The sequence below is a fragment of the Quercus suber genome, unplaced genomic scaffold, assembly GCF_002906115.3.
Source record: "Quercus suber isolate HL8 unplaced genomic scaffold, Cork oak 2.0 scaffold_424, whole genome shotgun sequence".
NCBI classification, from domain to species: domain Eukaryota; kingdom Viridiplantae; phylum Streptophyta; class Magnoliopsida; order Fagales; family Fagaceae; genus Quercus; species Quercus suber.
The window spans coordinates 298,977-313,788 of NW_027069875.1; the positions used below are offsets into that span (position 1 = coordinate 298,977).

The 14,812-nt window shown below is 33.7% G+C and overlaps 1 protein-coding gene and 1 pseudogene across 1 annotated transcript; one reads left to right on the top strand and one right to left on the bottom strand.

The window, feature by feature from the left end:
• Positions 1-2,889: 2,889 nt before the first annotated feature.
• LOC112000022 (chorismate synthase, chloroplastic) lies at positions 2,890-7,723 on the bottom strand. Its single transcript, XM_065761649.1, has 12 exons — positions 7,369-7,723; positions 6,799-6,949; positions 6,541-6,617; positions 6,379-6,437; positions 6,176-6,259; positions 5,991-6,083; positions 4,903-4,983; positions 4,055-4,186; positions 3,818-3,920; positions 3,567-3,661; positions 3,415-3,480; positions 2,890-3,066 (listed from the first exon to the last, which is right to left on the bottom strand). The coding sequence occupies exons 1-12, from the start codon at positions 7,496-7,498 to the stop codon at positions 2,905-2,907; spliced, it is 1,233 nt and encodes a 410-aa protein (XP_065617721.1). The 5' UTR covers positions 7,499-7,723; the 3' UTR covers positions 2,890-2,904.
• Positions 7,724-11,937: 4,214 nt separating this feature from the next.
• On the top strand, positions 11,938-14,565 carry LOC136062526 (vacuolar-processing enzyme-like; annotated as a pseudogene).
• The last annotated feature ends 247 nt before the right edge of the window (positions 14,566-14,812 follow it).

Here is a 14,812-nt window from a genome sequence, read left to right on the forward strand (position 1 = left end):
GTGACGACGTGATAGAATGTTGTGGTTTCTTCTTATCTATTATAGGTATATTTATATTTTATTGCCTAGCCTTGAGTAGATGATGTCGCATTGGTTTGATTCTCTTATATTACTCTATTGTTATCTGCATGTAAAATTTTCTTCTCTGAACTGAAAAGGAAAAAAAAAATGACAAGGAGGCAAATTTTAGGAAATGTGAAATTTCCAATATGTTTACACTCGGTTGTTGGCACCAAACACTTTGGGCCCCAGTCACCATACGGTTTTGAAACCCGGAAGGTTCAACCGTGGTTAGCACAGTTCACTGACTTTCTTACATAAGCCGGTTCTTGGAGCTTAAAGAACCTTCTTGGTGATTAAAGAACCTTCTTGGTGAATGGTTTCCGGTTAATCCGGTCAGACCGTACGGTCTGGTCTGGATTTAACAACCATGGTCACCATGGTTTTCAATAGTATCGTAATATCCACCACCAAAAAAAGAAAGGGAAAAAAGAACTAGTGATGTAATGAGAAATATGTTCAGGGTTTGTTTACTAATGTCTTTTTCAGGATGTTAGATTGTGACAGTCGAAAGTAGATTTAAAGAGTATTTAGCTGTCTTTACTTCTATGAGTCTTTTCAGTAGTGTTTTAACATGATATCTCTATTGGTTTTAATGAGAAGGTATCATATCACTCTCTAATTAAATCTTCTGTAGAGATTAAAACCCAATACAAAACTAATTGAACAACCCTTTTTTAATTCAACACTTATAACTTTAAGGTTTAAAGTGTGACTGCCTAAGGTTTTCCTCTTTTTTTCTCTCTCTCTCTCTCTTTTTCCTTGCAGCCAAATAATAACTTAGACTATTTAGTATAATCTTTAAGGGGGGGGGGGGGGTGGGTAAGGGGGGGGGGGGGGTGGGGAGAAAGAAAAATAGTGAAGAAGAAGAAATCTTTTTTCAAGGTATTATGTTACTGCTATATACAGGCAGAGTATCAAATATGATCAAGAACAAAGTTTATTTGGAACTTTTGAGAAATCGGTAAATTTTAATGGTAAGAAAAAAAAAAAAAAAAAAACTGAAATTTTTTCAGTGGTTGTGTTGATTTTCAAAAATGTAATATTTGGCTAATAATTATAATCTGTCATGAGGAAGGAGAAATTTTCATATTCTTGTTTTATGTTTTAAGAATCCTAGGGATCTTGAAGTGGATGACATTAGTTCATTGCTTGCAGAGTCTACCACCACTGTTAGAACTGAAGGATTTTCTATCTTTCTTTGAAAGGTTTAAATGAGAGCATAAATTTTTTGTGACATTGAATGGATACAATGACTTGTTAATTTTGAATGATTGTGAATGGCCAGGGTTTGTAATTGTTGGAGTTCACAGTTTATGGTTCTTTGTTTAGCTCAAAGATTCTAATTTCGGAACTCACAGTTTATACTTTATGCTATATTGTTGGCACTGAGCAAGCACATCCGAGTTTGCATAAAAATGTCTATTTTACCATTTAAAAGGGTTACTTTATCTATTATACCATTCCACTTTACAATACATCCAATATCCCAATCTCTGTACTTTTACCTTTTCATTTAAATATTATTTATTTTATTATTTTTTATTTACTATTTACTCGAAAGGGAGAGGGTGTTAAGAGAGAGAGAAAAAAGTAATAAAAAAGGTTAATAATTGTTTATTGAAAGAGAGAGACAATAAAATATACTAATATATTAGTTTTACCATCTAGCTACAATAATTTGTATATATACATACTACTATTCATGGTTGCTAAAATTTTTTAACAATACACACCCGAGAAAAGCTTAATTTGAGCAGGTGTGTTGCTAAAATAGCAATTTGGGAGATTTTACACCGCTAGTGATTATTATGCTAAGAATAGAGGAAAGTTTTTTTTTTTTTTTTTTAAATCTTACTTTTTTCTAGATATAAATAATTAAAACAAGTAATGTAACATAGCAATTTCAGCTAGTAGCTACTAATAAGTTGTGATTTAAGTAATACTACTTTCGCATAAGTCCATTACTTACACTATTTTCATTATGTATCATTTACTATAGATTGCATCACATTAATAATTATTATGAGATTCTCAACAAAAAAAAAAAAATGACATTCAAGATTCGAATCTTACATGTTGTAATTATTAAATTATAAATAAATAAATAAATTTATGAAATGTTTTACTAATGTATGCTTTAAGGCATATATTAATAAATTATTTTAGAAAAAAAATTTAAGAAATTGAAAAAGTTGTAAAACTTTTTGGCAGTTTTTTCAATTCTCAATAAAAATTTTAAAATATATGCCCTTAATCTGACCCATTTATGAACACAAATTAAGAAAATTGCTGTGGACAAGTTATTGGTGCTGATATTTTATAAACGTTATATAACACCAGATCATGTCCTCAAAAATCAAAATAGTCCCGTACACCTACCCCCACATCTTGGTTTCTGGTGGTGGCCAGTAGTGACCACCAAACCCAAAAGAAAGAAACAATAACCAAAAGAAAGAGAGAAAATGAATGATTCTTAGAGGGTAGGTGGCTACTTGCTTATTCTATAAACAAGTAAACAACGACTTCCTATTCATATAAGCCATCAAATTCACCAACCATCTCTCCCTCCCTCTCTCTCTCTCTCTCTGTTTCTAATACATGTGGCCCACTTCGATTAGTCTGTTTAGAAATCATAGCTTACTCCAAAATTTAGGGACTAAAGCTTTGTTGCTATTGCAATATCAGCATATCACAGTTTTCAATTTTTGGGAGTTTCTATAAATCTCCATATCCACATATTCTGCCCTTTGTGGACTAGTCTCTAACCACTTTATAAATAATGTGATGTAAATCATTAAGAAAAGAGAGGGGGGATCCTGGTCACTATGATGTGAAGGATCGTCATCTTTTCGGGATATATATATATATATATATATTAAAGGTGATGAATAAATTTGATCTAGCAAACAGGGAAATACCTCGCGGAACAACACAAGGATCATGGCGGCCACGAGCAATGAGTTCTGTTTCTTTTTTCTCTCGAGTCACTGTGTGCTGCTTCCTCTGCACAAGCATCAACATATATATACCAATGGATATTATTTATATCAGAAAGCTAACATGAAATACCATGTAAGGTGAAAATATGCTGCATCCATACAAAAAGTTGCTTTTCAAACAACGAAACAGTAGAACCAGTGGGTTTACTTTGTGACATACATTCCAGAGGAAGGTAGATTAGGTTTATAACCTACAGCTCTATGAGCCCCAACAAGAATATCATTTAAAAATAAATAAAAATCACATGCAAGTGAATTGGGCAGCTCAAAAAAGAATAATCAAGCATAACAGTGTTTATTGCGCATATGCAAGCATCTGTAAGAGAGAGAGAGAGAGAGAGAGAGAGCTTACTGAAATGGTAGACGTTGGCTTGAAAGCTATTCTCATATTTATGATTTCCCCATTTGATATTCCTCCCTGTTTGTCAACATAAGCCATCTCAATGAACCTTCTTAGCGAATTCACTCTACATCTTAAAACTAATTCAATTATACAATACATACCTGAATCCCACCAGAGCGGTTTGTTCTTGTTCTGATTCTTCCAAGTTCATCAGTGAAGAACTCATCATTATGTTCGCTCCCACACAAGGTTGTACCTACAAAGGTTTTCAGAGTCAAACTGTCAGAACACACTTAAGATGCAATAATCCCATGCAAATAATATCCTCTCAAGTAAAATTTCTCCTGTGAACCAGGTCAGTTTAAGAACTGTGAAGGAAATTGTGCTCAAAGTGCATTGTAAGTTTCTCAACCTGCAAAGCCACTGCCAAATTCGAAGCCCTTTGTTGCAGGTAACGACATAGCAGCTTTAGCCAGCTCAGCTTCAAGCTTGTCAAAGACTGGCGAACCAAGCCCCTGCAATAAAGTAATTTCTACCTTCAGTAAAAGCTTTATAAAAAATTAAGAAAAACACATGCACATACCACACAGCCCAGAGGAGAGGAAAGGGGGGGGGGGGGGGGAGAGAGAGAGAGAGAGAGAGTTCTTACTCGTGGGCATCTTCTCACAATGCAAGTGACAACACCGCCAACAGAATCCCCTCTCACACGGATAACATCTATAGCATTAATCATCTTTTCAGCATATTCTGGATTTGGGCACCTAACAATATTACTCTCAATCTGGTAATGTTTCATACAGTATATAGTCAGGCTAATGAATGTTCAAAATTGATCAGGAAAACATCAAATTAAGCCAGAGAAAAAAAAAATCATGAAGCATGAATATCGGAAACTCAATTTATTATTACGCATAACAGTGCAAGGGTATTGATACTTTGCTGTACCTACTGATTATTTGAAACCAATGCTCAAAACAAAATAATTTATGAGAGATTGAATTCATGTATGTTGTCCTTACAAGGATGAATGTTAAGAACTGTCATTAAAACTATCAACAGTGTTTCTGTTCAAGTCATGCTAGATAACCCTAACAAGCTTCATATTCTAACATTAATATCTTTCACAGTTAGAATTAAATTAGATTAGGTTTTAATTAGTTCACCTTAAGGGTGATTCCATCAATAAACTACAAGAATTTTACATGCATTTCCACAGAAGTGTGCAGTGTGAAGCACCAACTATTTAATTGACATACCATCAGAGAAAGTATAGATTCATGAAACAAATGCTAAATTTTGGCAATACAAACATTTATCTGATATCAGTGCAAAGCATTGCGGTTTTAGAGGAATCCATGGCATTTCAGTTGACAAACATACCAAAAATTCATGAGACATCCAAGGAAACTAGCCCCCACGTGTCAAAACAACATTCATACGTTTATTGCTTTGGATGGATTATAACAAAATGATCTTAAACCTAACATCAGTTATTACCTGATCAAGAGTCAGAGTGTAAGGATCAACCAAATCCTCAGGAAGTACAACATTGTGAACTTGAGAGACATAAGCAAGAATCTGAAGACAAGGGAAAAAAGGTGTTAGAAAAGGAAGAAAATAACATTTGTATCACCCAACCAACAGAAACACGCCTAGGGAAATTAAGAGATACCAATTCATAAACATGTGTGTGTGAACTTATAGTAAGTTACCAATGTCAGCATCCGGTCAAATTCAAACTTCTCTGAGCCAACCTGCATTTTCGTTTTTGGTATGTGGAATTAACTCATCAACTCAACTACACCTTAATTTGGGTTCAATGATACCCGGTGGTAATGGCATCCTTCATGGTGCCTAGTGTTTGTGTTTCAAACCCCACCTCTTCCTCCCCCACTATCTACCTATCAAAAAACTCAACCTAAGCCTTAATCCCATTTAAATTGGAGTTGTCTCCATGTCTATCCTCATCAAAAAATCAGGGTCAACCACATTTTTTATAAGAGGAACCAAGTTCAATAAATAATATTATCTTTTAAATGACAAACCAACTAAGCTCTTCATGCATATTATTAAAATAATGGTTAAGTGATTAAGTTCACCCTTTGCTAATAACTTAACCTTTTGGGATAAGTGGTAAATTATTATGATACCGTAGCAGGTGGTCTAGGTTTGAACTATGTCTCTACTTTACCTCCCTTACAAAAAGTTAAGAATCCCTCGCGTTAGACCCCACTTATCAAGGAAGAGTTTGGGCCCATAGGTGAGTGGGAGTGCTTTAGAATTATAGTTATGTGATTAAATTCACCATTTCCTAATAGCTTACGCTTTTGCGACAGCCACAATTTTTCACATATTATAATCATGATTTTCCTTCCAATACTAACAGGTATTCAATAGAGTGAGTATGCAATTAATTCAGAAATTACACATGAAAGGAACTACATTAATAGACAAACACACCAAGGAGAGAACAGATTCATGAAAATCAACAACAAGGTGTCTGCATTACACAGAGAGTCCTTGTAATCATAAAGAAACAGGATACGAAGAGAGTTTGAGCCTGCAACTCAACAAAATAAACACACCTCAGTTCCTGCAAGGGTCTTAAGGATTTTCTTGGCAACAGCCCCAGCAGCAACTCTTCCAATAGTTTCTCTTGCTGAAGATCTACCACCACCCTTCATTTACAAATTAAATTCAGATAAATTAGGTGCAATAAATTACCAAAATGCGCTTAGCGCCATTAAACTTCAATGCCAAAAGACATTACCTGCACTGCTCTTGCACCATATTTCATGTCATAGGTAGCATCTGCATGAGAAGGTCTATAAGCCGTTGACATTTCACTGTAATCCTGAAAATTTTATAAGGAAATGCCAAAAATATGTTAACTCTCCAAAGCAGTTGTTTATCTTCATAAACATTTCCTCCTCACACCCATTATGACTTAATCATCTAGCATCAAATACTCACATGTCCTCTCTGATCAGTATTGGGCACAAATACAGATATTGGTGTGCCAGTAGTTACTTCTGCAGTTGACAAATCATGTGTACAACCAAAAAAACAAGAATTTTAGCCGAGCACCACAAAAGCAAAATTTATCTGAATAATAACCAAGACAAAAATCTTAACCTTCAGAAATGCCTGAAAGTATTTTGCATGTATCGGTCTCCTTCCTTGGCGTAGTAATCCGACTCTGACCTGGCCTCCTGGACACAAAAACTTCTACAAATTAATCATCGAAAAGAAAATTTTCATCATCAAAAGAAATCAGCACCCCAGTACCTAAAACTACTTCTTCCAACACACAACAAAGAGATACATATAAGTAAAGGACACATTATCATCAGCAATGAATAGAACAAAAGCTAAGTCTACAACATCCAATACCTTCTGTCAAGTTCAACTTGCATATCAGCTTCTGATAGGGGAAGTCTAGGAGGGCATCCATCAATGATGCAACCAACACCACCTCCATGAGATTCTCCATAAGTTGTTACACGAAAATAGTTTCCATATGTACTACCAGCAGCCTGAATCTCTGTGATTCAGCAATAACCATGTCAGAATCCAAAATTTCAACTTTTAGTCCTATTCTCCAATCCCATTATTGTTAAATCAAAAAACCCAAATCTGTCATATCAAATTCTATTCTAAAAGCAAATTGGGTTCAACCCAATTCAAACCGGAGCATAAATCAAAGAAATAACCACTTTTATAAACTTGGGTAGAAGAAAATTGTACCAAAGTTTATATTTTTACAAATGGGCATGAGTTTTGGGAACTCTAGGCCTTAAGACTTGAAAAAAAATATACACTCAGCGATAGTTATCAATTGGCATTGCATATGAAAAAAACATTCAGAAACCATATTGAAACATATAGAGTAATCACTAAAGCTTAAAGTAAAAATGACAAACTTGCATAATATTAAAGCAGAAAAGAGAGAGAGAGACTGACGGAGCTTCTTGAGTTTAGATGAACGGAAAGAGATGTGTGGAGAGGGACGAAGATCTGAGGGCAGTCGAGAGAAGTTGTGGGTTCTAGAGGACCCGAGAAATGGCTTAATTGAGAGAGATGAAGAAGCCATGGATCACTCTCTCACAAGTTCACAACACAGAGAGAAACAGAGAGAGAGAGAGAGAGGGAGGGAGAGATGGTTGGTGAATTTGATGGCTTATATGAATAGGAAGTCGTTGTTTACTTGTTTATAGAATAAGCAAGTAGCCACCTACCCTCTAAGAATCATTCATTTTCTCTCTTTCTTTTGGTTATTGTTTCTTTCTTTTGGGTTTGGTGGTCACTACTGGCCACCACCAGAAACCAAGATGTGGGGGTAGGTGTACGGGACTATTTTGATTTTTGAGGACATGATCTGGTGTTATATAACGTTTATAAAATATCAGCACCAANAACTTATGTAGTCAGATGACACAATAGAAGTGATCATAAAAAGTCAAATATTTCACTTTTATTATACATAAATGTATATAAAAAAAATGAGAAAAGAAAAAAAAGAAAAAAGAAAAAGAAGGACATTAGAGCATAATTAAGTGAATAATCGTGGCAGCCCTGCCTAGATTCAATGGTTCCAGCACTAGGCTATATTAGCTATTTTGGCTTTTAGTTATTATATTTGCAAATAATTTTTGTGTTTACAGATGAGGTTGATCTTTGTTTTTGGTGCTTGGATCTCACTGTAAATTTTGTACATTTTGGCAATAAAATTTCTCAATTGTTAGGCAACTTGTTGATGAGTTTGAGCTTGTTCCTAATTATATGAATTGTTTTTGAATAGTGCCTCTCTCATTGAGTATCAGGGCAAATTATTGGTAATGTTGTTAAAAGGGCAATTTCTCATTGAAAAATATTTTGTTTTGATGGATGAACTCTTCAATCGTATTCACTATTCATCCAAGGGGAAGAAGGAAAGCCCAGCGTAAGATTGTTTGAAAGACTCGTCCAATGATGCGGGAAGGGAGAGGGAAGAGGATTGAGTGGGTAAAAATAAAATTTTGGGTTTCAAAAATTGGGTGAGAAGGTTTGGGTTGCTGAGTTTGTTTTAGTTTTAACCTTGGTTTTAGTTGTTAACAAGAGTTAAGAAAATGAGTAAGTGCTGATGTAGAGCTGAATCAGAAAAAAAAATGGCCTCGTGGCACTTTTCTATCGACTGACAGGAGCAAGGAGGACCACATTAGTGATCATTTAAGAGGAACCAATAATTTCTCGTGGGAAGGCCCTTTGTCAAGTTGTTGACTTTTGTTACATACTTTTGTAGTCTAGTCACATCACCGGTCTATTTTTAAATTATTTGACATTTGTCCAAAGGAGTACGGGCCACATTTTTTTGTATTACAGTTGTTAGAGATAATCTTTTTTTTTTTTTTTTTTGCTGAATGCAGTTGCAGAGATAATCAGTCAGCAGCAATAATAACAATGCATCTGGGTCCTCCTAAGAATCTTTGAAAGTGAGTTTTCTTGGTCACTCGTTTTCGCCAATTGACAGCTATCAAGCATAGTACATTTGCCTTTAGGAAAATGTTCAGTACCGTTAACGGCGTTGTTGTTGGTTTTTTTTTAGTTTCACTTAAAAAAAGAAAAAAAGTTGTCAAAAAAATTACTAAAAAGATAATAAAAAGTTGCCAAAAATTGAAAAACTGCCAAAAGCTGAAAAAGTAACCCAAAAGTGTGTTGTTAATGGGCACCGTAAGGTGTCCGTTAACACAACCCTTTGTATAAAGACATTAAAGCATCACTTGCAGGTTGTCTATCTCTAAATTTTGGAGAAAAAAGTCACTGTTCACAACAAAAAATCCCTCCAACAGCAACAACCTTTCAATCTCCAATTTTTTTTTTTTAGATTTGCTACAGTAGCTCTCCAGGCATGGATTGCACTGTAGCAATTACTATAGCATATCTAAATAATATTTTTCCTTAAAATAATACTGGTTGAATTAAAAAAAAAAAAAACTTTTTCTCTTTCCTCCCTTTCTCTCTCCTCTCACAGCTACAAACACAAACATCTTTCTCTCAAACATCTCTAAACTCAAGCATAATCAAAATACAAACTTGAAAATATAATCTTAAAATTAATCAAACCATAACAAAAAAAAAAAAGAAAAAAAAAAGACATAAGCCATCTACCATCTGGGCTGCATTGGAGAGGAAGACGAGCAGTGGCGGCGGAGCGGAAGGCGCAACAGCACAGAGAGCGGAGCAAAGACGCGGCGGAGCGGAGCCATTTAACCCATCTGTTCTTTCTCTCTCTACCTCTTTCTCCGTTTCTTATCATAGAGAGAGTTGGATAATGTTTTGGAATCAAGTAGAAAAAGAAAAAGAAAATAGAGAAAGAGAGCTAGAGAAAGAAAGAGAGAGGGAGGTTCTAGAATGAAGTGGAAAGTAGAGAAAAAAAAAGGAGAGGATGGAGATAATGGGTATACATGTGTGGTGGAGAAAAATCAAGAGAAAAGAAAGAAAAAGGAAACGTATGGATGATAGAAAGAAAGAAAGGAAAAATACAATTTAGAAATGGTACCACAATATTTTCACAATATATATATATATATATAGAGAGAGAGAGAGAGAGAGAGAGAGAGAGAGAGAGAGAGAGAGAGAGAGAGAGGAGTTCAAGTTATACCTAGTCTACACTTTAATAAATTTCCATCTCATTAATGCTAATTACAGTATCATTTACACAATTTCTACTCATTAATGCTAATTACAATATCATTTATTCTAATTACCATCTCATTTATTATTTCTTATTTATAAATTTCATATTTATCTCTTATTCCCAAAAACATTCTCTACATTCTTTATCTACCCTACCTCATCTGCTCTTTCATTATTTTTTTTGATAATTAATCTCATCATATGCATTCCAAAAAATGTTAGATCTCTTTGAAATCAATGGTTTAGAAAATGTGTAACTATTATGAAATTACACTAGGTATAACTTAAACCCATCTCGTATATATATTTGAAATTGTTGCATTGTATCTTCTTTATCAATCCTACGAGTTACATCTCTTTAATGTACATAGCCAATCAATCATTCATCCATTTATCTCTTATTTGATTGATTTACTTCAAAATATTTAAGATCTAGCCTTTTTCTAAATTTAAAGATTAACAAATTTCTACTTTTGTTGCTAGATTTTATATTATTATTATTATTATTATTATTTTCATTTATCTTGTTATAATTAAGATGTAAGAGTTCTATAAAATGTAATTTTTATATAAATAATATATTTACCTAGCTAAACACTAGGGGCGGTTGAACCTATAGGCCATTTAGGCCATCGCCTAAGGCCCCACTTGTAAGAGGTCCCCAATAGTACTAATATATTATATAATGTTGCTTTCTCATCTGAAGAAGAAGAAAAAAAAAAAAAGGGTAAGGCCCACCCAAAAGATTTAAAGCCCGCTCAAATTATTTTAGTCCCTAATTGAAAATTGAAAAGAAACAAGTTATTTCTAACTGTTTCTCACAAAGCAAAAAAAAAGGCCAAAAAAAAAAAAAAAAACTCACTCTCTCCATCTTGATTCTAAAAAAAAATATTCTTTTTAGTTGGCTTACTCATCAATTGGTGTTGGCAATAGACTTGGTGTGTTCACAGATCTTCATTTCAAGTTCATTTTTTTTGTTTTCTCTTCTCTTTGCCTCTTTGGTCTTCTTCATGGAATTATCTTTGCTGATAAGTTTTCATTCCCCTTTTTGGCTTAACTTTTGTTTTACTCTTTACACTTTTTTGTTTTTATTCTTAAATCTTGATTTCTTTAGTATTTTCTAGAAGACTATGGAATGGAACCCACTAGAAGCATTGATCCTAGTCCTACACATTATTTATTTATATTTTTATTTATTTTTATTTTTATAGATCAGATTTAGTGGTATGGATGCATGGTGGGCTAGGCTTAGTAGATCAAGTTTAGTATTTTCTAGTAGACTATAGAATGGAACCCACTTAAAGCATGTATCCTAGTCTTACACGGTTTTTTTTTTTTTTTTAATCAGATTTAGTGGTATGATAAAATTTTAATTGAAAAAAATATATGAATTTATAATTAAATATAATAAAAGGCCTTGTTTAAATTTTTCGCCTAGGGCGTCTAAATTCGTTGAGCCGGCCCTGGTCAACACCAATCAATTATATCTCTCTTCTTCTTTTTTGTTTAATGAATAAGTACCAATCTACTATCAGATAAACAAAAATTATTACTACTTCTAATCTTACACGGTTTTTTTTTTTTTTTTAATCAGATTTAGTGGTATGATAAAATTTTAATTGAAAAAAATATATGAATTTATAATTAAATATAATAAAAGGCCTTGTTTAAATTTTTCGCCTAGGGCGTCTAAATTCGTTGAGCCGGCCCTGGTCAACACCAATCAATTATATCTCTCTTCTTCTTTTTTGTTTAATGAATAAGTACCAATCTACTATCAGATAAACAAAAATTATTACTACTTCTATTTAAATATCAGCTTCTAAACATGGTCCTTTACAGGTTGTCTAAACCACAATGATTTGTTGGGGGCGTTTTGCATTTATACTATTTACACCTTCATGTTTGATTGTTGATGAGAGCTTGATGCCTGTCACATATGCATCCAAATTACCATCAGAAGTACTGGATTTCAATGGTGATTCTAGTAATAATGCTAGTTGTAACACTAATTTCTGTGGAAAGAGATGGGTGGTTCTAATTGCCGGGTCACGTGGTTACGAAAATTATAGACATCAAGTGTACATTTGGCAATATTATTTATACTTGTATTGAAAATATAAGTTAAGTTTTGTTCATTAGCGCGCACATGCGCACACACACACACAAAAAAAAAAAAAAAAAAAGAAGCTTAGTAATTTCTATTCAATTTTGGAAATGCAGGCTGATGTATGTCATGCATACCAATTATTGAAGAAAGGTGGGTTAAAAGATGAGAATATCATTGTTTTCATGTATGATGATATTGCATTTGACAAAAACAACTTTAGGCCTGGTGTGATTATCAACAAACCGAATGGGGATGATGTTTATGAAGGAGTGCCCAAGGTCTTTTTTATTATACTTAATACAATTTTCAATTATGAGCTCGTTTATTACATATATTAACATTTAACCATACTTATTCGACTTTGATTTATGTTTCTTCTTGTAGGATTATACAGGACAACATGTTAATGTAAACAACTTTTATGCTGTTATTCTTGGAAACAAAAGTGCCCTCACTGGTGGTAGTGGTAAGGTTGTGGATAGCGGACCAAATGACCATATTTTCATATATTATACCGACCATGGAGGTCCAGGGGTACTAGGTTAGTAATTTTCCATTATATACCAAAATTTGGATTGAATAATACAATATCATGATTATTCTCACTAAGTTAAAGTAAAATTTTCAAACTAGTTACAATACAATAATTTGAAGGTTTTTTTTTTTTTTTTTTTTTTTTTTTTTTTTTTTTTTTTTTTGCAAATGACTAAGATAATGAGTCCATCATTGATCATACTGTATGTTAGTGATGCCAAATGGTGAATTTGTTTTCGCCGACGATCTTAATGACGTGTTGAAGAGGAAGCATGCAGCAAAAGCTTACAAAAGCATGGTAAGTTATCGACATATCGTACTGATTCCTTCAAGAATGACTAATTTATAATATGTAGCTTGATTAGTGTATTTATCATTTTGGGGTTCAATTACTTAAAATGGTTTTTATGCTACTATGAAAATCATAGGTATTTTTACCATGAAGCTTGTGAGTCTGGGAGTATTTTTGAGGGCCTTCTTCCAGATAATTTGGACATATATGCAACTACAGCATCAAATGCAACTGAGGATAGTTTTGCAACATATTGTCCTGATGAACCTGAAGCTCCTAAGGTGGAATATAACACATGTTTGGGAGACTTATATAGTGTTTCCTGGTTGGAGGATAGGTATGAAATATTTTGTATCATTATAACAATAATGTATTCTAATAACCTCCCTGAAAACATTGCCTTAAACCAAATAATGTGCTATTAGTTCTAATGATTTTATATTAAACCTGACGCTATTTTTATTTTTTCGCTATGTCGCTAATTTTTGGAACTTGAAAACTTGGAGCAGTGACAAACATGATCTGCGCAAGGAAACTTTGCAGGAGCAATATGAAGTGGTAAACATTACATCTAGTGAATGTTTTACAAAACCTCATGTTAAAAATGTCATTGTTGAATCTTAAAACAGGTCAATTATTGTAGACAGTTTTTAATTATACATTGAATATGCTTGTAAAAATTAAAATAAATAAAGAGCTTTCCTAATAGATCTTCTTGTTAGACCTCCTAATTACTATGTCTTTTGACTGATCACCTATTACTGAAATCTTGTTGCTGCAATTACAGGTTCAAAGTAGAACAGAAAAAGGGGATGGTTTTTCACATCAAGGTTCTCATGTAATGCAATACGGAGACAAGAAACTAAGTAATGAATGCCTCTACTCTTACATGGGTACAAATCCTGCCAATGATAATGACAATTCTGTTGAATATGCTTCTTCACCATCAACTCTAAGGGTTGTTAACCAATGTGATGCGAATCTCCTTTATTTCTGGAACAAGGTTTTTTTTTTTTTTTTCCAATCACTTATCACTGTTAATTTCACATAGGTTCTTTAATTAATGTGTCTCTTTTTTTTTAATCTTAAAACAAAAGTAAGAATCACATGTCCTTGTCAGTACCGTAAAGCCCCTGTAGGCTCCCATAAAAAGCTTGAAGCTCAAAAGCAACTACATGATGAGATTTCTTTAAGGAAGCATGTGGACTAGAGTATAAATCATATTGGGGAGCTTTTGTATGGAAATGGTAGTAGCTCAAAAGTGTTGGAGACTGTTCGGCCAAGTGGGCAACCTATTGTGGATGACTGGAATTGTTTTAAGATGCTTGTAGGTCCTTATTTCCTACTTTGATGTGTGGATAAATTGGCAGCCTCATGACTTTGATGTTAATATTTTACTGTTTTCATGCTACAGGTAAGTACATATTAGAAATATTGTGGATCATTATCCAAATATGGGACGCAATACTTGCGAGCAATTGCTAACATGTGCAATGCTGGAGTTACCATGGAGCAAATGGTTACAGCATCAACTCAAACATGTTCTTAAGATACCTCCTACTTATTAGCGTTTCTACCAAAATAGAATAAATAGATACTCCTGCATTATCCTGCTCTAATGTGCCTCATATATATATGCGTAAGAAATTTAGCAAGTTATTGGCATGTATATATGTGTCTTTTTTCTGTGGTTGTATGCATTTGGTATATGACATTTGAATCCACAAGTATTGAAAAATTAACCCGTTCTGCTCTCCGCCTCCACTGTTCTCATCTGCTCAACAGCTCAAGCAAGG